The sequence below is a fragment of the Durio zibethinus genome, chromosome 23, assembly GCF_047325235.1.
Source record: "Durio zibethinus cultivar Kanyao isolate XHJ-2024 chromosome 23, ASM4732523v1, whole genome shotgun sequence".
Taxonomy (NCBI): Eukaryota; Viridiplantae; Streptophyta; class Magnoliopsida; order Malvales; family Malvaceae; genus Durio; species Durio zibethinus.
The window spans coordinates 4066651-4090775 of NC_143184.1; the positions used below are offsets into that span (position 1 = coordinate 4066651).

A 24125-nucleotide genomic window follows, 5' to 3' on the forward strand; every position below is an offset into this window, starting at 1 on the left:
TTTTCCTTTGTCAAAAATATATAAATCCCTTTGATGACAGAACTCCATTTAACCAAAACAGTTTGGGTTTGCTTTGAACATCAATTCTTTAACCTTTTTGTTTTGCTTCATCACTGATTTGTAACTTCTCTATAGCTAAAGTACTATATATATATATATATTATACTTAAATTAACCCAATTTTTCAACCGTCTTCCCGTGGAAAAAGAGAAGGTATTGATTAAAGAATCAACCAAATTTAGCTTACTCACGGAATCCTCGAGGATATAACACATTTCAAAAAAATATGTGGACCAAATTTCAAAGTTGACTTCCCACTCGATCGCTTTGTTATTCTCTCCCTTCCATAACCAGCTCTAATAGAATATGTACTACTAATAATTAGTACGCGGAATAAGGAAGCATATGGCATATAGGGAAATGGCTACTAGCTCTAATTCATGCATGCCACCCTACCTAAACGACTCTTCCCACTTCCCAAATTTATCCATGCTTTAATATATAATAACATATAGACACAAAAGAATCTATCTTACCAACAACTTTTTATGCTTGAGTTCCAATCAGAAAAGAGTTTGCTTGTCATCTACATATTACTAATTACTGCGGGAGAGTTTCGAGAAACTATTAATTTTACGTAAATAGGTAAATAATTATTTCTTTTACATTTATTGGGTTAATTTGTTCCTTAATAATCTTTTCAATTTTTGTCTTAATTTATACTATTTATTTTTTATTTTTAAACTAAATTGGTTTTTAAGAGAAAATAAAAGTTTTGAGAATGTATTTTTTTATAATATTTTTTTAAATAACACGTAATTAAGTTCCTTTTTTCAAAGTCAATTGGGTTACTAAAAGAAAACTTGAAACAAGAAAAAAAAAAAAAAAACATTTCTCAACCATCTTTCTTCTACCATACAATTTTTTTTTTCAAAATATATATATTAGCCCAACAACCATTCTCTAAATTAGATGGCCTTTAAAAGAGTTTTGGCTCTTAAATATTGCATTGAAATTCGTACTCGCAGTTCTTTTATGCTAACGCTCTTCCCATGTTCAATTAAAAGATATGTGATATATGAAATCATCGTATTCTTAAATTTAAGCCGCAATGTATACAACCAATTTCCCGACGACATGGCCCTTAATAAATTAATAATATTGGCTTTGTAATTTATCTTTTAGATGTCTAGCAAAGTTGGTTCAACCGATGCTTGCATGTACAATGCAAGAACGATAGGGGATATTTTGATATGATCACTCAAAGAAGGTATTTGGACTGTTTCATAATCTAGAATCGATGCTAAACAACACAATTCCAAATTTCTTTGCTAAATGCTTTTATCTTCTTTCCTTGAATTACAAGCATAGTACATTAATTAGGAAAAAAAAATTACTTCAAGTAATGAAAATGTGTTCATGAATTTTTGTTATTTTCTTCCTATGGCTTGATTTTCTTTAACAATATGTTTGGATAAATATTAATAAATAAAAGAAAAAAAAATTTTAAATAAAGGATATATGTATCATTTGTTTAGATAATTAAAATTAATAAAAAGAAAATCTAACAACCATTGTTTGAATAAAAAAAAGATCCATTATAGTAATATTTTTCAATTATAACATTTCATTGCTTATGATTTTATAGCAGTCATGGACCATGATATATTTGTTATCTTGTCTAACCTCACAATTATTGTTATATCAGTTATTTTTAATCAAGTGAAACAAAAAAATATTTTACAAATGATTGTGAGTTAATCTGACATTTTATAAACCTAAAAAAATATATCTATTCATATTCAATCATTCATTAAAATCAAAAGACCAAAAATTTTAAAATATATATATATTAAAAAAGACATGTGAAATTTACTTAAAAAAATAGATGGCTTTGAAAAAAAATTATAGGATAATTATGATGTGGTTAATTTTTTTTACCAGATTTGTAGTATTAATAAAAAGATAGATATAATAATCTTTTTATAAAAATAAAAAATTTTTAACTTTTTTTCTCTTTAACTTTTCTTCAAATTAAGATATTAAAAAAGTGAGGATTACAATGAAAAATTAAAAGTTATTGAGTTTTTACCTGTTTTTTTTTTCCTTTCAATTAATGCAATGGTTGGATAAATATTAAAAAAAAAAAAGGAAATGGAATGAAAGTTTTTTAAAAGAAAAGAAAATATATATTTACCTTTTGTTTGGATAATTAAAATTAATAAATAAAAAAAATTATAACAACCTTTACTTAGATAAATAGTAAAAAAAAATTTTTTCATTATAATAATTTTTTTCAATTATAATTATTTATTGTCTGTAATTTTAGAGCATTCATGAATATAATAGTTTTTTCATAAAAATAAAATTTTTTAACTTTCTTTTTTTTTTTAACTTTTACTCTAAATTGGGATATTAAAAAAGTAAAGATTATAAAAAAAATCAAAAGTTATTGAATTTTCATCTTTTTTTTTTAAATTAAAAATTTATCTAAACAAATAAAAAATTTTTATGTTTCCATTACTTTATTTTATTTTATTTTCCTCTCCTTCCCCTTCCTTCAATTTAAATATAGTGTAAAAATTTATCCACATAAATAAAAATTTTTTATTTCCATTACTTTATTTTATTTTCTTTCCTGTCCCCTCAATTTAAACAAAGTGAAAGAAAAAAAAACACACTACTGTTATTTCATTAAAAACTTTTCGTGTGTTTGTCTCTTGTGAATAATTATATGATCTATTTATAGAATATTAAAAATTTAATTTTAATAATAAAAATTCAAATCCTCGTAATTTCAGCAAAAAAAAATTTTCTTGGTTTTCTTTCTTACCAAAATTTCTGCTTCAGCTTTGCCTATTCCTATGTAATGCGGGTAGAAAGTCCACATAAAAAATAACAAGCAAAACCCGAAATCGAAAACTCTTCTAAGAAAAGTTGTTTGAAAAAAGACAAAACTCCACCTTCAAAGCCAAAGCTGAAGCTGTATCCCACTCGGGACAAGGCCTAACTGTGGGAACTCTCGCTACAGAGTACAAGCATTTAGCAACAAAAGCTACAGAGAAAAATTGTCTGAAACCGAACATGGAGAAGATAGAGCACACCGTGGTGACCACCAACGGCATAAAAATGCACGTGGCATCGGTTGGTTCAGGTCCGGTAATTCTTTTCCTGCACGGCTTTCCCGAGCTTTGGTACTCCTGGAGGCACCAGCTTCTTTCCCTGTCATCCCTCGGGTACCGTTGCGTGGCTCCCGATCTTCGTGGGTTCGGTGATACCGACGCGCCTCCCTCGGCGACTTCATACACTGTTTTCCACATCGTGGAGGATCTCGTTGGCCTTCTCGACGCGCTTGGTGTTGACCAGGTGTTTTTGGTGGGGCATGATTGGGGTGCGGTTATCGCTTGGTATTTTTCCCAGTTCAAGCCTGATAGAGTCAAGGCTTTGGTCAACATGAGCGTGGCGTATCCGCCTAGGCACCCCACGGAAAAGCCCGTGGAACAACTCAGGGCTTTGTTTGGTGACGATTATTATGTTTGCAGGTTTCAGGTAATTGATTCTGCCATAAAATTTCAAGTTACTTCCCTGTTTTCTCTTCTCTGTTCGGAATTGCCATTCATTACAATGACTTTATTGGGTAAAACTGCAGCTGGAATTGGTTGACTACATATTTGCCTTGTTGAACTTTCCATTTGCATGTAGTTTTGAACCCATCATCACAAAATACAATTATCCATTTCCCCTCTTTTTTAAAAAGATATTCTTTGACTAGAGTGAGTCAAAAATTGTTGTTTGCTAATACATTGATTGTTTTGCATGGGAGAATTGCTTGAATTAATGGGAGTATGGACTTTTTCTGGTAGTTAAAGTAGCAGATAATGTGATTTTGATATAATTGGGTTCTCGAATCTGTTTTTGGTTAATGGATTTTCAGCATTTAAGTTTCTTGCCTTTCCGGCTCCACTTATTTTTGGCTTGGATTATCATTACAGTCCCTATCTACTTTTAAAGTAATAAAATCCAGCGTCCCAGGACTACTAATAGTATTAGAAGACAAACTCAGGTTGTGGGCTGACTTTGGATGATTTCTACATACTCCGATCTCCATTCTGAACTTTTATGATGAATAATAATTTCTCACAAATGGTTGCTATGAGGTGTGATTAATGAAGGAAGCTATAGTCAACTCTGCTGGATCCAAAAACAAGATTATAGTGAAGCTTAGACTACTCAAAACTGTACACTATACCTCAACCGAGTATTTATGTTGTCAATATTTTTTACATGATCGAGACCACATTTAGTATACGGATTTTTCTTGTTACAGCAAAAGCAATGGCTCTTTATCTTTTTCTCATTCCCTACCTTTTCCCTTGGGAACAAATTGTCAGAGATTTTCAAAATAAATTATGGGAAATAATTCCACATTGAAAAAAGAACAGAAAAGACAATCGTTTAAATTAAGAGGAGTGGAAGTCTAATGCAGTTGGACTTGAGTGGCTAAAGTGCAAAGATGGACCATGAGCTTGGATTTTCTAGCTTGATTGGTCTTGCATTAATTAAATAATTTTGCGCACCAACTAGTAAATAGTGCAGTGGGAGAGAATAAAATCTTAAAGAAAATGGTACAGTTACATGCCTCGGAGCTTTCCTCAAAATTTCTGATTTACCAGAAGTAGTAATTCCAGATTTTCTGATTTTTGTTCTAACACAAATATTTCAAAAAAGTCTTTGTATTAGCTTGCTTAAATTTAAAAACATCGATATCTGAAATACTTTCTCTTAATAGGTATAAGTTGTTTGATTATCGGGCGTTCACTTTTCTTCTTTTCAGTTATCTTAAATCCTTAAATCTTATATCTATTCAAATTTACTTTCATGGTATATATTCTTCATTATTCTGTAGGAACCTGGGGAGATTGAAGAAGACATTGCTCAGATGGATACTGCAAAAGTTATGAAGATATTTCTTACATCTCGCAATCCACGTCCACCTTGTATTCCTAAAGAAACAGGTCTCAGAGGTTTCCCTGATCCTCCAGCGTTGCCTTCTTGGCTTTCAGAAGAAGACATCAATTACTATGCTAGCAAATTTAATCAAAAAGGATTCACCGGAGGACTGAACTATTACCGAGCTTTGAATCTGTAGGTGCAATTGTGCATGCTAAGATTGTTGAGCTCTCATTTCTGTTTCATTTTTCTGCTGAATTTTGACCGATATGCTAACTAGCTAATCTTCTCTTGGTGCTTGATCCTTTCTTCAATGTCTTTCACTTATATTTTGGAGCCCTGATAAACTTTACAAATTTTCTATATTATTTCATGAGGATTAGATAAACATGAAATTAGGAACCTAGATGTTCAGTACAACGCTTGGTGGAGCAGTTATTGGAGATGATTTGCATTCATATCATTCAACACATCTAGTTTCATTATCTTGACATTTCATAATAATTACTTAATTGAGCAGAGAACATGATACTTTCCAGCACTATTTCATCTCTCTCTTCATTTTGTTTAGGCATCATTAGAACTTGAGGACTTAATTCCTCAAAAGTCAAAACTTGAAAAAGCTGGATCAATCATTGAAAGGCCTGTTTGTGTAGCCAAGCTAATTCAATCATCCTTGTTGCAGAAGCTGGGAACTGATGGCACCATGGACTGGATTACAAATCAAAGTGCCAGTTAAATTCATCGTGGGCGACCAGGACATTACCTACATCCCTGGTGTCAGGGAATATATACACGAGGGTGGATTCAAGAAACATGTGCCTTTCTTGCAGGAAGTAGTTGTCATGGAAGAAGTAGCCCACTTTCTAAACCAAGAAAAGCCCGAGGAGATTAGCATGCACATTTATGACTTCATTAAGAAATTCTGATTCTCATCTCCTATGGTACCTGACCTCCCTTGACGTTCAGATTCTACAATAAAGTGTTAAGACGTTGCAATGGACCTGCTTAGCTGTTTTTGATGCTTTCCTTTTTTTCTTCCAACTAGTGGAATAAGTGTTGGTGCAGTGCCTTATATACGCTTATGGAACTCAAAGTTGGTTCTGATTACATATAAGATACTATGGAGAATAAAGAGGCTGTGATAAAGGTCTTGCTAAGAAGTCAAGGCTAGTCGGTCACTTTTAAGCGTTCAGTTCATTTGTCTATCGAACTGAAGCTTTATAATAATCTTCATCAAGCAACTTATTTTCAATCGAGATATTCCATTTAACATTACAAAGTAAAATATGAATGAAATTAACAATTTACTACTATCTTCAACTTTTTTTTTTTTTAGATGTAAGAGACCAAAATATGAAAATAAAAAAGAATTACAAGTATTGCAATTCGAATTTTAAATTTATTAAATAATATTTCATAAAAATGATGCATGAACCTATCTAGTCATGTTCGAGATTCAACTATTTTTTTTTTAAATTATCTTAGAGTAAAATTATTTTTTGGGGGAAAAAGTAGATTCTTTTTCTGCTCAAGTTAACAAAAGTAAAAACTTACTACTGCTACTGCTTCTTTCTTACTTAAACCAAATATAACTAGGTAACAATGAGAAAAGGTCAGACATGATCAGATCACAGGCAGTTCTCTCTCTAAGCTCTTGAAATGTGGTCTCGTTATCCAGTTTTACCTTCTTAAATTAAAAGGGCAACATAAATTTTCTGTGGGCTCAAGGGTATATGCTATGGCCTATGCACTTTATATGCCAACGCAATTTAACCAAGTTCGCTAATAAAAACACGAAAAGGGATAGGATAATTGAATCATATCACACTCGTTAAAAAATATATATATTTGTGATGCATTGATCCTTATCCAAATAATTTGTTCCCATATTAGCAATTGTTTGGGGCCGATATTCTTTATATAAGTTGAATCCATCGCGTCATTTGCTTTAATTTTTTCTATTATTTTCTTGTTTTCATGTTTTGAATAGCTATGCAGTTCATAAAAATTCTTGAAAAGCTACTGTTCAGCTTAAAAAACGATAAAGTTATAGAAGCATTAATTCGTGGTTAACTTCTTGAGTACTCCGTGCGTCATGTAAAAATGAAACCGCTGGATTAATACTTAAAAGCTAACAATCAACCGTAGATTAAAAAAAAAAAAAAGGCTTGAACCAACTAATGGTCAAACATTCCTATTTCCTACCTCCAAAACCATGTGCCTAGTCCAACCGCCAAAGTTTCGATGGGTTTCATTTTTCTGTGGGGTAAAGGAAAGGAGAAGAACATCAACTTGCTTGACTTGACAGCACATGTAATTAATTTTTTAATTTAAAAATTTATTTTATTTGTTACATATTATTTAAAATATATTTCTCAATCTTTTAATTTTGTTCATAAATTAAGAAATTATAATATATCAGATATTAATTTTTTAAATTTATCTCAAAGACGTCAAGTACGAATTAATGGTGGGCAAGGACGGGGCCAAGGGACAAGGGAGTCTAGAAAAGGAAAAGAACACTCAAGGTTAGGGACTTGTTGTTCGAACTCGGAATAAACGCATTACGACACTGTGAAACGACGAAAATGTACTTCGCACATTATAATTCATGCCATTTCATATTAAGTAGTTTCAATAGTTCTGACTTCCCTTGGATGCTCTCAATTGTCATGGCTTTTATAATTTCAGGCTTTGAAACTTTGTATTTGAAAATTTTTAAACTAGTTTGGCAAGTGAAATAGGGAAGTTCCCATCCCTTATTCCAGGGATTACTTCTCTTGTTTTAGCTTATATCGATTCCTATCCCACCTGGTAGTCTAGTCTTTTCCAAAGTATATACCTAATCAAAATGAAGTGAAATCAGTTGTTTGTTTTATTCATCTAGATATTCCTGCTTCTTGCCAACTCGTATTGAAGTTCGTTAGATGTAGACCATATAAAAGGAGAGAATTAAACTGTATTTCCTTCATATCTCACCCTTCGATCACTTCCCAAAATTTTCCTTTGTCAAAAATATATAAATCCCTTTGATGACAGAACTCCATTTAACCAAAACAGTTTGGGTTTGCTTTGAACATCAATTCTTTAACCTTTTTGTTTTGCTTCATCACTGATTTGTAACTTCTCTATAGCTAAAGTACTATATATATATATATTATACTTAAATTAACCCAAATTTTCAACCGTCTTCCCGTGGAAAAAGAGAAGGTATTGATTAAAGAATCAACCAAATTTAGCTTACTCACGGAATCCTCGAGGATATAACACATTTCAAAAAAATATGTGGACCAAATTTCAAAGTTGACTTCCCACTCGATCGCTTTGTTATTCTCTCCCTTCCATAACCAGCTCTAATAGAATATGTACTACTAATAATTAGTACGCGGAATAAGGAAGCATATGGCATATAGGGAAATGGCTACTAGCTCTAATTCATGCATGCCACCCTACCTAAACGACTCTTCCCACTTCCCAAATTTATCCATGCTTTAATATATAATAACATATAGACACAAAAGAATCTATCTTACCAACAACTTTTTATGCTTGAGTTCCAATCAGAAAAGAGTTTGCTTGTCATCTACATATTACTAATTACTGCGGGAGAGTTTCGAGAAACTATTAATTTTACGTAAATAGGTAAATAATTATTTCTTTTACATTTATTGGGTTAATTTGTTCCTTAATAATCTTTTCAATTTTTGTCTTAATTTATACTATTTATTTTTTATTTTTAAACTAAATTAGTTTTTAAGAGAAAATAAAAGTTTTGAGAATGTATTTTTTTATAATATTTTTTTAAATAACACGTAATTAAGTTCCTTTTTTTAAAGTCAATTGGGTTACTAAAAGAAAACTTGAAACAAGAAAAAAAAAAAAAACATTTCTCAACCATCTTTCTTCTACCATACAATTTTGTTTTTCAAAATATATATATTAGCCCAACAACCATTCTCTAAATTAGATGGCCTTTAAAAGAGTTTTGGCTCTTAAATATTGCATTGAAATTCGTACTCGCAGTTCTTTTATGCTAACGCTCTTCCCATGTTCAATTAAAAGATATGTGATATATGAAATCATCGTATCCTTAAATTTAAGCCGCAATGTATACAACCAATTTCCCGACGACATGGCCCTTATTAAATTAATAATATTGGCTTTGTAATTTATCTTTTAGATGTCTAGCAAAGTTGGTTCAACCGATGCTTGCATGTACAATGCAAGAACGATAGGGGATATTTTGATATGATCACTCAAAGAAGGTGATTGGACTGTTTCATAATCTAGAATCGATGCTAAACAACACAATTCCAAATTTCTTTGCTAAATGCTTTTATCTTCTTTCCTTGAATTACAAGCATAGTACATTAATTACGAAAAAAAATTACTTCAAGTAATGAAAATGTGTTCATGAATTTTTGTTATTTTCTTCCTATGGCTTGATTTTCTTTAACAATATGTTTGGATAAATATTAATAAAATAAAACAAGAGTTTTTTTTTAAATAAAGGATATATGTATCATTTGTTTAGATAATTAAAATTAATAAAAAAAAATTCTAACAACCATTGTTCGAATAAAATATGAAAAATAAATAAAATGATTCATTATAATAATTTTTTTTCAATTATAACATTTCATTGCTCGTGATTTTATAACACTCCTAGACTATAATATATTTACATATTGTCGATCTCATAATTATTGTTATATCAGTGATTTTTTATCAAGTGAAACAATAAGATGTTTTATAAATGATTGTGAGCTAATCCGACATCTTATAAACATAAAAAAAAATATTTATTTATATTCAATCATTCATTAAAATCAAAACACTAAAAATTATAAAAAAAATTTATATTAAAAAAGACATGTGAAATTTACTTGAAAAATAGATGGCTTTGAAAAAAATTATAGGATAATTATGATGTGGTTAAGTTTTTTTTCCTAGATTTGTAGTATTAATAAAAAGATAGATATAATAATCGTTTTATAAAAATAAAAAATTTTTAACTTTTTTTCCCTAGGTTTTCTTCAAATTGAGATATTAAAAAAGTGAGGATTACAATGAAAAATTAAAAGCTATTGAGTTTTTACCTATTTTTTTCCTTTAAATTAATGCAATGGTTGGATAAATATTAAAAAAAGAAAGTAAAGGAAGGGAAATGAAAGTTTTTTAAAGGAAAAGAAATATATATTTACCTTTTGTTTGGATAATTAAAATTAATAAATGAAAAAAAAAATTATAACAATTTTTGTTTGGATAAATAATGAAAATAAAAGAAATGCTTCATTATAATAATTTTTTTCAATTATAATTATTTATTATTTGTGATTTTAAAGCACTCATAAATATAATAATCTTTTTATAAAAATAATTTTTTTAACTTTTCTTTTTTTTACCTTTTACTTTAAATTGAGGTATTAAAAAAGTGAAAACTACAAGAAAAATAAAAAATTATTAAATTTTCATCTCTTTTTTTTAAAATTAAAAATTTATTCAAACAAATAAAAAATTTTTCTATTTTCATTACTTTATTTTATTTTCCTCTCCTCCCCCTTCATTCAATTCAAATATAGTGTAAAAATTTATCCACATAAATAAAAAATTTTTTTATTTCCATTACTTTATTTTATTTTCTTTCCTCTCCCTTCAATTTAAACAAAGTGAAAGAAAAAAAAATACAATACTGTTATTTCATTAAAAACTTTTCGTGTGTTTGTCTCTTGTGAATAATTATATGATCTACTTATAGAATATTAAAATTTTAATTTTAATAATAAAAATTCAAATCATCGTAATTTCAGTAAAAAAAAAATTCCTGTTTTAATTTTTTTTCTAGTAAATTTTTCTTGGTTTTCTTTCTTACCAAAATTTCTGCTTCAGCTTTGCCTATTCCTATGTAATGCGGGTCGAAAGTCCACATCAAAAATAACAAGCAAAACCCGAAATCGAAAACTCTTCTAAGAAAAGTTGTTTGAAAAAGACAAGAATCCACCTTCAAAACCAAAGCCGAAGCTATATCCCACTCGGGACAAGGCCTAACTATGGGAACTGTCGCTACAGAGTACAAGCATTTAGCAACAAAAGCTACAGAAAAAATTGTCTGAAACCGAACATGGAGAAGATAGAGCACACCGTGGTGACCACCAACGGCATAAAAATGCACGTCGCATCGGTTGGTTCAGGCCCGGTAATCCTTTTCCTGCACGGCTTTCCCGAGCTTTGGTATTCCTGGAGGCACCAGCTTCTTTCCCTGTCATCCCTCGGGTACCGTTGCGTGGCTCCCGATCTTCGTGGGTTCGGTGATACCGACGCGCCTCCCTCGGCGACTTCATACACTGTTTTCCACATCGTGGGGGATCTCGTTGGCCTTCTCGACGCGCTTGGTGTTGACCAGGTGTTTTTGGTGGGGCATGATTGGGGTGCGATGATCGCATGGTATTTTTCCCAGTTCAGGCCTGATAGAGTCAAGGCTTTGGTCAACATGAGCGTGGCGTATCGGCCTAGGCACCCCAAGGTGAAGCCCGTGGAAGGACTCAGGGCTTTGTTTGGTGACGATTATTATATTTGCAGGTTTCAGGTAAATTGATTTTGCCATAAAATTTCAAGTTACTTCCCTGTTTTCTCTTCTCTGTTCGGAATTGCCATTCATTACAATGACTTTATTGGGTAAAACTGCAACTGGAATTGGTTGACTACATATTTGCCTTGTTGAACTTTCTATTTGCATGTAGTTTTGAACCCATCATCACAAAATACAATTATCCATTTCCCCTCTTTTTTAAAAAGATATTCTTTGACTAGAGTGAGTCAAAAATTGTTGTTTGCTAATACATTGATTGTTTTGCATGGGAGAATTGCTTGAATTAATGGGAGTATGGACTTTTTCTGGTAGTTAAAGTAGCAGATAATGTGATTTTGATATAATTGGGTTCTCCTATCTGTTTTTGGAAATGGATTTTCAGTATTTAAGTTTCTTGCCTTTGAGGCTCCACTTATTTTTGGCTTGGATTATCATTACAGTCCCTATCTACTTTTAAAGTAATAAAATCCAGCGTCCCAGTCCCAGGACTACTAATAGTATTAGAAGACAAACTCAGGTTGTGGGCTGACTTTGGATGATTTCTACATACTCCGATCTCCATTCTGAACTTTTATGATGAATAATAATTTCTCACAAATGGTTGCTTTGAGGTGTGATTAATGAAGGAAGCTATAGTCAACTCTGCTGGATCCAAAAACAAGATTATAGTGAAGCTTAGACTACTCAAAACTGTACACTATACCTCAACCGAGTATTTATGTTGTCACTATTTTTTACATGATTGAGACCACATTTAGTATACGGATTTTTCTTGTTACAGCAAAAGCAATGGCTCTTTATCTTTTTCCCATTCCCTACCTTTTCCCTTGGGAACAAATTGTCAGAGATTTTCAAAATAAATTATGGGAAATAATTCCACATTGAAAAAAGAACAGAAAAGACAATCATTTAAATTAAGAGGAGTGGAAGTCTAATGCAGTTGGACTTAAGTGGCTAAAGTGCAAAGATGGACCATGAGCTTGGATTTTCTAGCTTGATTGGTCTTGCATTAATTAAATAATTTTGCACACCAACTAGTAAATAGTACAGTGGGAGAGAATAAAATCTTAAAGAAAATGGTACAGTTACATATCTCGGAGCTTTCCTCAAAATTTCTGATTTACCAGAAGTAGTAATTCCAGATTTTCTGATTTTTGTTCTAACACAAATATTTCAAAAAAGTCTTTGTATTAGCTTGCTTAAATTTAAAAACATTGATATCTGAAATACTTTCTCTTAATAGGTATAAGTTGTTTGATTATCGGGTGTTCACTTTTCTTCTTTTCAGTTATCTTAAATCCTTAGATCTTATATCTATTCAATTTTACTTTCATGGTATATATTCTTCATTATTCTGTAGGAACCTGGGGAGATTGAAGAAGACTTTGCTCAGATGGATACTGCAAAAGTTATGAAGTTATTTCTTACATCTCGCAATCCACGTCCACCTTGTATTCCTAAAGAAACAGGTCTCAGAGGTTTGCCTGATCCTCCAGCCTTGCCTTCTTGGCTTTCAGAAGAAGACATCAACTACTATGCTAGCAAATTTAATCAAAAAGGATTCACCGGAGGACTGAACTATTACCGAGCTTTGAATCTGTAGGTGCAATTGTGCATGCTAAGATTGTTGAACTCTCATTTCTGTTTCATTTTTCTGCTGAATTTTGACCGATAAGCTAACTAGCTAATCTTCTCTTGGTGCTTGATCCTTTCTTCAATGTCTTTCACTTATATTTTGCAGCCCTGATAAACTTTACAAATCTTCTATATTATTCATGAGGATTAGGTAAACATGAAATTAGGAACCTAGATGTTCAGTACAACGCTTGGTGGAGCAGTTATTGGAGATGATTTGCATTCATATCATTCAACACATCTAGTTTCATTATCTTGACATTTCATAATAATTACTTAATTGAGCAGAGAACATGATACTTTCCAGCACTATTTCATCTCTCTCTTCATTTTGTTTAGGCATCATTAGAACTTGATGACTTAATTCCGCAAAAGTCAAAACTTGAAAAAGCTGGATCAATCATTGAAAGGCCTGTTTGTGTAGCCAAGCTAATCCAATCATCCTTGTTGCAGAAACTGGGAACTGATGGCGCCATGGACCGGATTACAAATCAAAGTGCCAGTTAAATTCATCGTGGGCGACCTGGACATTACATACCACACCCCTGGTGTCAAGGATTATATACACAATGGTGGATTCAAGAAACATGTGCCTTTCTTGCAGGAAGTAGTTGTCATGGAAGGAGTAGCCCACTGTCTAAACCAAGAAAAGCCCGAGGAGATTAGCATGCACATTTATGACTTTATTAAGAAATTCTGATTCTGATCTCCTATGGTACCTGACCTCCCTTGACGTTCAGATTCTACAATAAAGTGTTAAGACGTTGCAATGGACCTGCTTAGCTGTTTTTGATGCTTTCCATTTTTTCTTCCAACTAGTGGAATAAGTATTAGTGCAGTGCTTTATATACGCTTATGGAACTCAAAGTTGGTTCTGATTACATATAAGATACTATGGAGAATAAAGAGGCTGTGATAAAGGTCGGGCTAAGAAGTCAAGGCTAGTCGGTCCCTTTTAAGTGTTCAGTTCATTTGTCTATCGAACTGAAGCTTTCTAATGATCTTCATCAAGCAACTTATTTCCAATCGAGATATTCCATTTAACATTACAAAGTAAAATATGAATGAAATTAACAATTTACTACTATCTTCAACTTTTTTTTTTCTTAGATGTAAGAGACCAAAATATGAAAAAAAAATAAAAATACAAGTATTGCAATTCGAATTTTAAATTTATTAAATAGTATTTCATAAAAATGATGCATGAACCTATCTAGTCATGTTCGAGATTCAACTATTTTTTTTTTTTAAATCATAATGAACCCAGCAGTAATTCATGAGCAACTTGTTTCGCTTTATTAGGTAATAACCGATTAAGTGTAGGAATTGTGAAGGCCCCTCGTCACCCGTATACCACTGTAGTAGGTAAGTTCAGTATCCACGGTTGCCCTCCAATTATAAATTCTCAAATCTGTTCTGTTTTCAACGCCAGGCAAGTGACTGCTATTGACTTCAAATTATGCGTATCTTAAAAGTCCCACTCAGATCTCAGAGCCATGAATTTTTTTTTTTTTAATCTAAAGAATCTGAATTCTCAGTTTTCTGCGAAGTGTCATGAGATGCACCTTTCTAAAGCAAAGAAAGGATTTTGCCTTGAATCCACAGGATATGGGGGGATGGTAGCAACCTGTTAATTTACAAGACACATAATATGCCAGATCTAGCCAAATTATCCAAGTCTTACTTCAAATGGTCAACCATTGACAACGTCCAGATCAAAACAACTAGAAAAATACTTGCGGAACATTTAGATTCAAAGTCCCAGATCAAAACAACTTGAAAAATACTTGCAAAACATCTAGATTCTAGGGCAAACCATGCGATAGATATATCAGACAATCCTCCTTACATGTTCTGGAGCAGTATGGAGCAACATAATCTCTTTGCAGTTTAATTCTGTAATGGCAACCCTCAAATCCCTCCATAGAGACCCAAAAAATAAAAACACGTTCAATCACTCTAAAATTTCCTTGATAAACAAAATTACAAAAGATTCACAACTTCAATAATGTTTCATGAAAGAGAAAAAGAACAGGAAAGGTGGAAAAAGGAAAAAGAAAAACTGAGATTCCCATTTCATGATGATAGGCTGATAAGTAATTTTCTTCTAGAACAGTGGTAAACTCAAACCCTGAAGCCTTTGCTGTTCCTTCTTCCTCTAGCCCTCTCAAATTTCCTTCCCTTTGACCGCACATAGGGCTTGGTGTGGCTGTGTGGCACACCAGGAGCTGGTCCGAAGTGCTTTACAGCCTCACGAGCGTTCTTTGGACCTCGGAGGAGAACCTGCAGATTTTCAGCATGCAATTTGAATCAATTTTCACCATGCCACAATGTTGATCAGCATTCTAAAGCAATTCCTTTTGTAAAATCCCTAATTAAAATGTCAACCAAAAAAGAAACAGGGGAATGATATGTAAGATATACATGATTTAATGGTATAGTCTTGAAAACTCAAAATATTTCATAAAGGAAGGTGGACTGCATAAATAAGAAGCTTCCAAAGTGATTCTTTCAGCCTTCCAATGACTACGACCCTAATTATAAAGTCTAGAACGCTTAAGAATAGCAAATAAAAGAAAAGGTATTAAGTTGAGCCCAGATTCTTCAGTTTTACGAAGTATATTTAAACAGTATAGAAGTAAAGAGTCTTCCTTTACAATTGAATTATCAAAAAGTTCGAAAATAAGGAAATTATACTAACTAACAGTTGCTGTAGCATATGCTTATCAGTTCCCGTAACCCTAACATTCAAACTAACATCTATTTTACTTAGTGGCACCTTGATTAAAGTATAAAACAAGAAAAAATGGTATCAGGAGAAGATCCTATCTACATGAGGAAGAAGAAAACAACAATTACATAAAGATTTATAAATATCCCAACAGCTAATAATATAATTTACACTGTTATTGCTACCCCTCAACTGAAATATGAATTGTGATAATCATACAGTGAACTACTCAATTGAGCTACATAAAGAGAGAAGGGGAGAGCTGTTTATCTTTCCTCTTGAATGATGCCAAATATTAAAAAAAAAGAAAAAATCAGCAATTTGAGCCGATAAAACTTTGCCACTTCATACAGCTGAAACTAGCAGGTTTTATCATCTACCTTTCCAACCCCCCCCCCCCCCCCAAAAAAAAAAAAAAAAAAGAAAACAAGAAAAGACGTTCCAAAGCTAGCAAAAACAAGCCAACCGTTCCAACCCAAACCTGGTATTTTTAGTCTCAAAATGACTAGTAAAAAACAGCACAATACTGACAACTTAAGTAAAAGACTTGCATCATAAAGCATACCGTGTTCTGTCCAAGAAGTGCTCGAAGAGCAAGTTGGTCAAATGTTAAACATTCCCCACCAGCTCTCTCGATCCTTGGCCTCGCTGTCTCAGTGAACCTTAGTGCAGTAACCTTCAGCGCCGGAACTTCATACACACGAATGTCATCGGTGACAGTCCCAACTAACACAGCAATCTTATCCTCCTGGTCGATCAAACCAATAACAAGATCAATCATTAATCAAACAAAAATTTCAATCAAAACACCCAACCAAAAATCATTAGAAAAATCCAAGAAAAAAACTGGAAATATCTAATAAATTACCTTGCCCTTCATGAATTGAATCAATCTGGAGAGAGACAAGGGAGGCTTGTCGGCTTTGCTCATAAAAACCGCTTCAAAATAACCGCATTGAATTTGCTCCCAGTCCTTCTTACCAGAAATCGGTAAAGCTGATCACAGATCCAAACACATTTAAAAAATCAAATTTTCTTCATAAAACAGAAATATATATAGCGAAACGACCGGGAAACGGAAGGAACCTTGACGAGGAGCTTGAGGTAGATATCATCAGACTTTGGAGCAGTTCTCTTTGACTTCCTGCTCTTGCCTCCGGCGACCAAGTCGATACCCTGAAATTGCAACAAAAATAAAATTGTTCAAAAAAAGAAGTTAAAAAGAGAGAGATGGCAGCGGCGGTTTGCGTTAGGATTTCGAGGTGAAGGGCATACCATTGCTGGTAAAGCTGCGCGGATGAGGGAAGGAAAATAGCCTTGAGAGACAAGAAGACAAGGTTTAAGAGACCTTTGCTTTTATTTTGTTTGGGATAACAAAGGTGAGGTTCGGTTTGCTGTTAAATTTCCATTGATTTCAATGCTTCCCATATTTTTCAGCCGTTGAAATTTGATCAGCTAAATCTGATGGATATTTCATTGAAGGGTCCGGCACTCCGACCGCCTGCTAAAAGGCTGTAGTTGTGGTCTTATGGGCCAACTTTGTGTCGTGCCATAGGTCGGAAACGTATCCAAATTGGGCAAGAAGGAATTAAACTTGAAACTCAGAGGCCCACTTTCAAGTTCGCTTGTGAAAAAGGGAAAAAACCGAGCCGAAGTCATATATCCATCCATAAATAACAAAAAGAAATCCACCAAAATTACCTAAGTTAGCTCTTACTAATCCCATGCCCATTTCATTTAGTTAGAAAATCTTGCATGCTTTTTAATTATGATTATTAGTAGAAGAATAAACAAATCAAATTACTAGGAGTTTATGCAGATTTTGAAAAAAACTAAAATTCAATTCATTTATTATTAAGTTGGATTGAAATTATTCAAGTAATGAGTAAAATTTAAATTTGATTTAATATTGAATTGAATTTAATTTTTATTTTTTAATATATAATAAATATAAATAATTGATAAAAATATAGTATTTAATATTAATATTTATAATTTCATCGAATCTATTAAATTGAGTTCAAGAAACTTTTTCAAATTACGAGTCAAAATCAGTTAAAAAAATAAATTCGATCAAACTTAATTGATTTTTAAAATTTTTTTAATCTAATAGAGTGTACGGACAATTTAACTGTATTACAACTGATCGTTAGTTGTCGTCTGTATACATCAAGAGTTTGGTAAGAGATTTTTCAAAAATGAAATTTATATATTTAATATAATTATCATTATAATATTTTATAATTATCGTCAGCTGTGTCAAACTCCAATAGGCAATAAGATAGTATTTGTTCAACGTTCTCTAAGACATTTCTCCGGCGGAAACGCCGCCGAATTTACCATAAAGGAAAAGTCAAACAAGTTTCCATTAGCGTCTTCTTTTTCCAAAATACTAACAAGCTCGTACTAATGTCACGAATTTTAAAAAAAATATTTAATCTCATTTCAAACATAAAAAAAAATTATTGAGGTATAAAAAAATTTACGTTATTTTTTTTATGAGATATTTTTTATAAAATAAAATCATGAGATTAAGAGAAATCAAAACGGATAATATCATAAGAGCCTGAACTGTAATAAGTAAGTTGATTTGTGACGTCGAATGAGTGAATGTCTTAGTTTTAGAACCGTGCTGGTCGAAGCTTAAGTTTCGACTCGTAATAAATGATATCAAAATGAGTCTTAAACCATTCGATCCACGTCAAACGTTCCAAGAAAAATAAGTAGAGTGATCAATTTTCGTGACGAAGACGTCACGATGTTAGGTGAAGAAAACTTCACAGACTTAAAAATAAGTCAGTAATCTCACATCGGACATAAAAAAAAGTCAATAAAGTATAAAATGGTTCACATTATTCATCTTTTTAGAATGATCAGCTTTCGTGACGAAAATATTACGAAATTGGATGAAAAAAATGTCACAGACTTCAAAATGAGTCATTAATCACACATCTCATTGAAATATAAAATAATTCACACGATTTATTTTTTTCTTATGAAATACTTTTAGTATGATAAAATCGTGAGATTAAAATCTACGATACTTCACAAGGATATAAATTATAACAAATAGATTGATCTAAAATGTCGAAATGTTCAAATCCTAAAATCGCACTAGTCGGAGCTTAAACACTAGCCTCCACCACCTTAGTGTCATTTTCGTCAAAACAAAAATAACCAAACGACATGCAGCCTTTTTCTTTCTGTCCAAAAACCTCCGTTTCACCACCCCCACCTCCCTCTCACTCTTTCTAAAATTACGGGCCATCACCGTTCCAATGCAGTCAACGAGGTCACGCCGCAAAGTGGCTCCAGCCGCCGCGAATGGCGGCGACTCCAGCGATAAGTCGGAACAACTCCTCCTTTCTTCGGCCGTCTGTAACGGCGAGGACCTGGGTCGTTTCGTCCGCAAAGCGTTTGCTTCTGGTAGGCCTGAAACCCTTCTCCACCACCTCCGTCACTTTGCTCGTTCTAAAGAATCAGAAATCGAAGAAGTTTGCAAAGCTCACTACCAAGATTTCATCCTCGCCTTGGATGATCTTCGATCTCTTCTCTCCGACGTCGATTCTCTCAAATCCTCTCTCTCCGATTCCAACTTGAGACTCCAATCCGTCGCGGGTCCTCTCCTTTCTTCCCTTGACTCCTTCGTCGAAACTCAAAACGTTTCCAAGAACGTGGACTTCGCTTTGCAATCGGTGACTACATGTATTAAGATAATGGAGGTTTGCTCAAGAGCAAATCATCAATCTCTCATACGGCAGTTTCTACATGGCGTTGAAATGCTTAGACTCGATTGAAAACGAGTTCCAAGATAAAACGCCCTTGTCTACTTTAAAAAGGATGCTGGAGAGGAAAATTCCAGAGATTCGATCTCATATCGAGAGAAAAATCAGCAAAGAGTTCGGCGATTGGCTCGTCGAGATACGCGTGGTGAGTCGCAATTTAGGGCAATTAGCGATCGGACAAGCCTCGGCTGCTAGGCAACGCGAAGAAGATCTCAGAATCAAGCAACGGCAAGCCGAGGAACAGAGTCGGCTCAGCTTGAGAGATTCAGTTTACGCTTTAGAAGAAGATGATGATGAAGGTGGACTCGGAGGAGACGAGAACGACGGTTATAGTAACGGCTTGTTAGGGTTTGATTTGACTCCTCTTTATAGAGCTTATCATATTCATCAAACTTTAGGACTCCAAGATCGATTTAAGCAGTATTACTTTGAGAATAGGAAGCTTCAATTAACCTCGGATTTTCAAGTATCTTCTATGACTCCATTTCTTGAATCTCATCAAACATTTTTCGCCCAAATTGCTGGGTTTTTTATCGTAGAAGATCGAGTTTTAAGGACAGGAGGGGGTTTGATTTTGAAAATATAAGTTGAGAATTTGTGGGAGACTGCTACTAGTAAAATGTGCTCGGTTTTAGAGGATCAGTTTTCTAGGATGCAGACTGCTAATCATCTGTTACTGATTAAGGACTATGTGAGTTTGTTAGGAGTTACTTTACGTAGGTATGGCTACCCTGTTGATTCATTGCTTGATGTTTTGAGTAAGCACAGGGATAAGTACCATGAGTTGTTGTTGTCTGATTGTCGGAAGCAGATTGCAGAAGCACTTGCTGCTGATAAATTTGAGCAGATGCTGATGAAGAAGGAGTATGAGTATTCAATGAATGTGCTATCTTTCCAGCTACAAACATCGGATATTATTCCAGCATTTCCTTATGTTGCACCATTTTCATCCACTGTTCCCGACTGTTGTCTGATTATGAGATCTTTTATTGAGGATTCTGTCAGTTTTATGTCTTATGGTGGACAATTGGATTTCTATGATGTTGTTAAGAAGTATTTGGACCGGCTGTTGAGTGAGGCTTTGGATGGAGCTCTTTTGAAGCTTATTAGTTCATCTGTCCACGGGGTTTCTCAGGCAATGCAGGTTGCAGCAAATATTGCTGTTTGGAGCGTGCTTGCGATTTCTTCTTTCGCCATGCTGCACAGCTTTCAGGCATTCCTTTGAGAATGGCAGAAAGGGGTAGGAGGCTGTTTCCTCTTAACAAATCCCGTGATGCTGCAGAAGAGATGCTGTCTGGGATGCTCAAGACGAAGGTTGATGGTTTCTTGACATTGATTGAGAATGTGAACTGGATGACAGATGAACCTTCACAGGGTGGTAATGAATGTGTGAATGAGGTCATAATTTATTTGGAAACTCTGATTTCTACTGCACAACAAATATTGCCACCTCAAGTTCTTAAAAGAGTTTTACAAGATATTCTTTGTCACATATCAGAGAAGATTTTGGGGGCTTTACTTGGGGATTCAGTTAAGAGGTTTAATGTAAATGCTATTATTGGGATTGATGTAGATATTCGGTTGTTAGAATCTTTTGCAAATAACCTAGCTCCTCTGTTATCCGAAGGGGATGCAAATCAGTTAAAAAATGCACTTGCTGAGTGAAGACAGTTGATCAATTTGCTTTTAAGCAATCATCCAGAGATTTTTCTGAATCCAGTAATTAGAGAGAGGAGTTACAATACCCTGGACTATAGGAAAGTTGTGACAATCTCCGAGAAGTTAAGGGATCCTTCAGATAGGATATTTGGAACCTTTGGGAGCAGGGGTGCCAAGCAGAATCCAAAGAAGAAATCTTTGGATGCATTGATAAAAAGACTCAAGGATGTGAGCTGATTTGGCAACGAGCTGTATGTATGTTTATGTTCTTTTGCCTTTTATCTTTGTTGATTGCAGTTGCCATTATTTCTTAGTAGTTCATTGCTAATTTATTTGCTTCATAGAAGGCACAGCAGTTGGTTTTTTCCGGTTGAATTAAATTAATAAATGTCAAATTAAATTTTTCTTTGTATGTATCATTGGTATCATACGATCAGTTGTATTAAATTCTTTTTTGGCCATGATTGAATTTGTTTTTACCCATTGCTCTAACACCGGTTGCTATATGTCTATAGGTAAAAAGCTATATTCATTGCTTGCTTTTTTTCTTCTTTTTTTTTTCTTGATTGGGATGCCAACCTATAGGATAGGGACAATGCTTGATCTATTGGCACCATTCAAAGGACATGGCTGATTACTACATGTACTGATGTATTATGGGGTATATACACATGCAGGTATACACATTTATATGCATGTTTTTGAGTGCATTCAATTTGATTGGGATAAATTTAATTTTTATTTCAGGGTTTAGCTTCTTTGTTTTACATTATAGATGGTTAGCTGACTTATTGATTATATCTGACAGCAACAGAAGATTAACAATGATGCTATCTGTTTGTTTCCTCAGTAGAGACAACGATTCTATCCTTGGTCCTGAAAATGGTTATCTATATGGATAAATAGTTAAATCTAAATTGAACATTTTGCATGCAATTGAATATGGTATTGTTGCAAGTAACATTATTTGGCAACCAAAAATGTACTTTACGTTGAGTTTAATTGATGGCTAGAAAGGCTAGATTGATTGTAGATGGCTGCAGGAGAGAAAAAGAGAGGGAGCAGCAGGAAAATAAAAACACCACCTGAAATATGATAGTTATAGAGCATTATAACATAATGTACTAATAAAAGAAGCTGTTGAGGGACATAGAGTGCAATATCAGGAGAATATTTTTCATTCTTTTGTGAAGCTGACATATGTTGAACTTAATTATTGAACATACTGATGATAAAATGTATTGAGAACTATGACTAGCGAGTTTGTTTCTGCAGAGGGAGATATTCCAATGAAACATGGTTAACATATGAAGAGATGCTAATCAATCTGGCTTTCATCTCTTGTGTTCTTTTTGTAAGTTAACAGAATCGGAACTCCTCAAATACACGATCTCTGAATAGTAGTTCCTGTTTACCTCAGGTGGTGCATGTGTCACAAACTTAAGGAGGAGTCATGAATCCCACATCCGCTGTGAACTAGAGTTAACCATAGGATATAAGGATTCACACATTCCCTTTCTTATGAGGCGCTTTTTGTGGGACAAAACCATGAGCCCAGAGGGGGCCAGAGCGGACAATACTTCACAAGGGTGTGAATCGTAGCAGGTAGACTGATCTAAGACGCCGGATGAGTGGATGCTAGGGTCCTGGAGCTGCGTGAGCCTGGAGGTTGAGTCTCGGCTCATGACAAATGGCATTTGAGCTAGTTCTGGGGGTACTAACGATGTGCTACCGAGGATGGTGGGCCTTTGTTGGAGTGGGGGAGCATGCTACGGACTTAAGGAAAAGTCTTGAATCTCACATTGGCTATGTACTAGAATTAGCCATAGAATACAAAGGTTCACACATTCCTCTTCTTGTAAGGTGTCTTTTGTGAGACAAAATCGTGAAGTCAGGGGAGTCAGAGCGGACAATACCTCACAAGGGAGTGAATCGTGATAAGTAGGCTGATCTAAGACGCCGGATGAATGGATGCCCAAGTCCTAGAGCCGCGCGGGCCTGAAGGTTGACTTTCAGCCCATGACACATGTCGATTGTCTTGGATATTTCATATTTCCCTCCTCTCTCTCTCAAGCATTTTTTTTTTTTGTTGGCTAATTGTGAATTTTAGTGGCCAAGAAAGTAGGAACTGCTGTAAATGTTAGTAGTTTAGAATGTGGTGCATCTCACATTAGATAGACAAATTTAATTAGTGATGAATAAAATTAATTTTTGAATTATTTATTCATATTTTAAATAATTATGTTTGAATAGAAATAATTATCATATGACAAATGATCATAATTATTTGAACATAAATAAATTATTATTCATAAAGGTCATTATTATATAAAAGGTCATAACCATCTGAATAGAAGTTTATATCTATTTATTTATTATAAATAAATCTTTTAGTATAATTATTTTCACTACTTTTAATTAGAGAGTTTGGGGCTTTGTTGTATCCTAAAGACATAATTGCCTTTAAAAAGTATTTTTCACACCTTAAAGTCAATTTTTTTTTTTATTATTTCTTTTATCTTATTTATTTTTTCTAACAATTTAAAGGCAATTATGAAAAATTTATATTTCGTATAAAGAAGATATAAGGAAAAGAAATTAGCATGATTTGAAGATCAATATTAGAGAAGGTTCAAGATGTCAAAAGATTAATGTTTCTATGGATTGTTAATTTTCATAAAGATTTTTATTAGAGGTGTGTATTTTATTTTTTGCATAATTGCTGGTAAAAATATTGACTGAATAAGATAAACACGTTAACAATTAATTTTAT

The 24125-nt window shown here is 33.3% G+C and overlaps 3 protein-coding genes and 1 pseudogene across 4 annotated transcripts; 3 read left to right on the plus strand and 1 right to left on the minus strand.

The window, feature by feature from the left end:
* The first annotated feature begins 2996 nt into the window (after positions 1–2996).
* On the plus strand, positions 2997–6205 carry LOC111314109 (epoxide hydrolase 3-like). The gene is made up of 3 exons (XM_022915143.2): positions 2997–3549; positions 4907–5145; positions 5636–6205. Exons 1-3 carry the CDS (start codon positions 3085–3087, stop codon positions 5877–5879), a joined length of 948 nt encoding a protein of 315 aa, XP_022770878.1. The 5' UTR covers positions 2997–3084; the 3' UTR covers positions 5880–6205.
* Positions 6206–10987: 4782 nt separating this feature from the next.
* On the plus strand, positions 10988–14264 carry LOC111314110 (epoxide hydrolase 2-like). The gene is made up of 3 exons (XM_022915144.2): positions 10988–11539; positions 12903–13141; positions 13631–14264. The coding sequence occupies exons 1-3, from the start codon at positions 11075–11077 to the stop codon at positions 13875–13877; spliced, it is 951 nt and encodes a 316-aa protein (XP_022770879.1). The 5' UTR covers positions 10988–11074; the 3' UTR covers positions 13878–14264.
* An 867-nt stretch (positions 14265–15131) lies between these two features.
* LOC111313397 (large ribosomal subunit protein eL18y-like) lies at positions 15132–17323 on the minus strand. The gene is made up of 5 exons (XM_089752171.1): positions 17184–17323; positions 16995–17084; positions 16777–16904; positions 16474–16656; positions 15132–15460 (listed from the first exon to the last, which is right to left on the minus strand). Exons 3-5 carry the CDS (start codon positions 16837–16839, stop codon positions 15302–15304), a joined length of 405 nt encoding a protein of 134 aa, XP_089608297.1. The 5' UTR covers positions 16840–16904; positions 16995–17084; positions 17184–17323; the 3' UTR covers positions 15132–15301.
* Positions 17324–18989: 1666 nt separating this feature from the next.
* On the plus strand, positions 18990–23575 carry LOC111314112 (exocyst complex component SEC15B pseudogene; annotated as a pseudogene). The gene is made up of 2 exons (XR_016332673.1): positions 18990–21607; positions 22773–23575. The product of XR_016332673.1 is annotated as an exocyst complex component SEC15B pseudogene (transcript).
* The last annotated feature ends 550 nt before the right edge of the window (positions 23576–24125 follow it).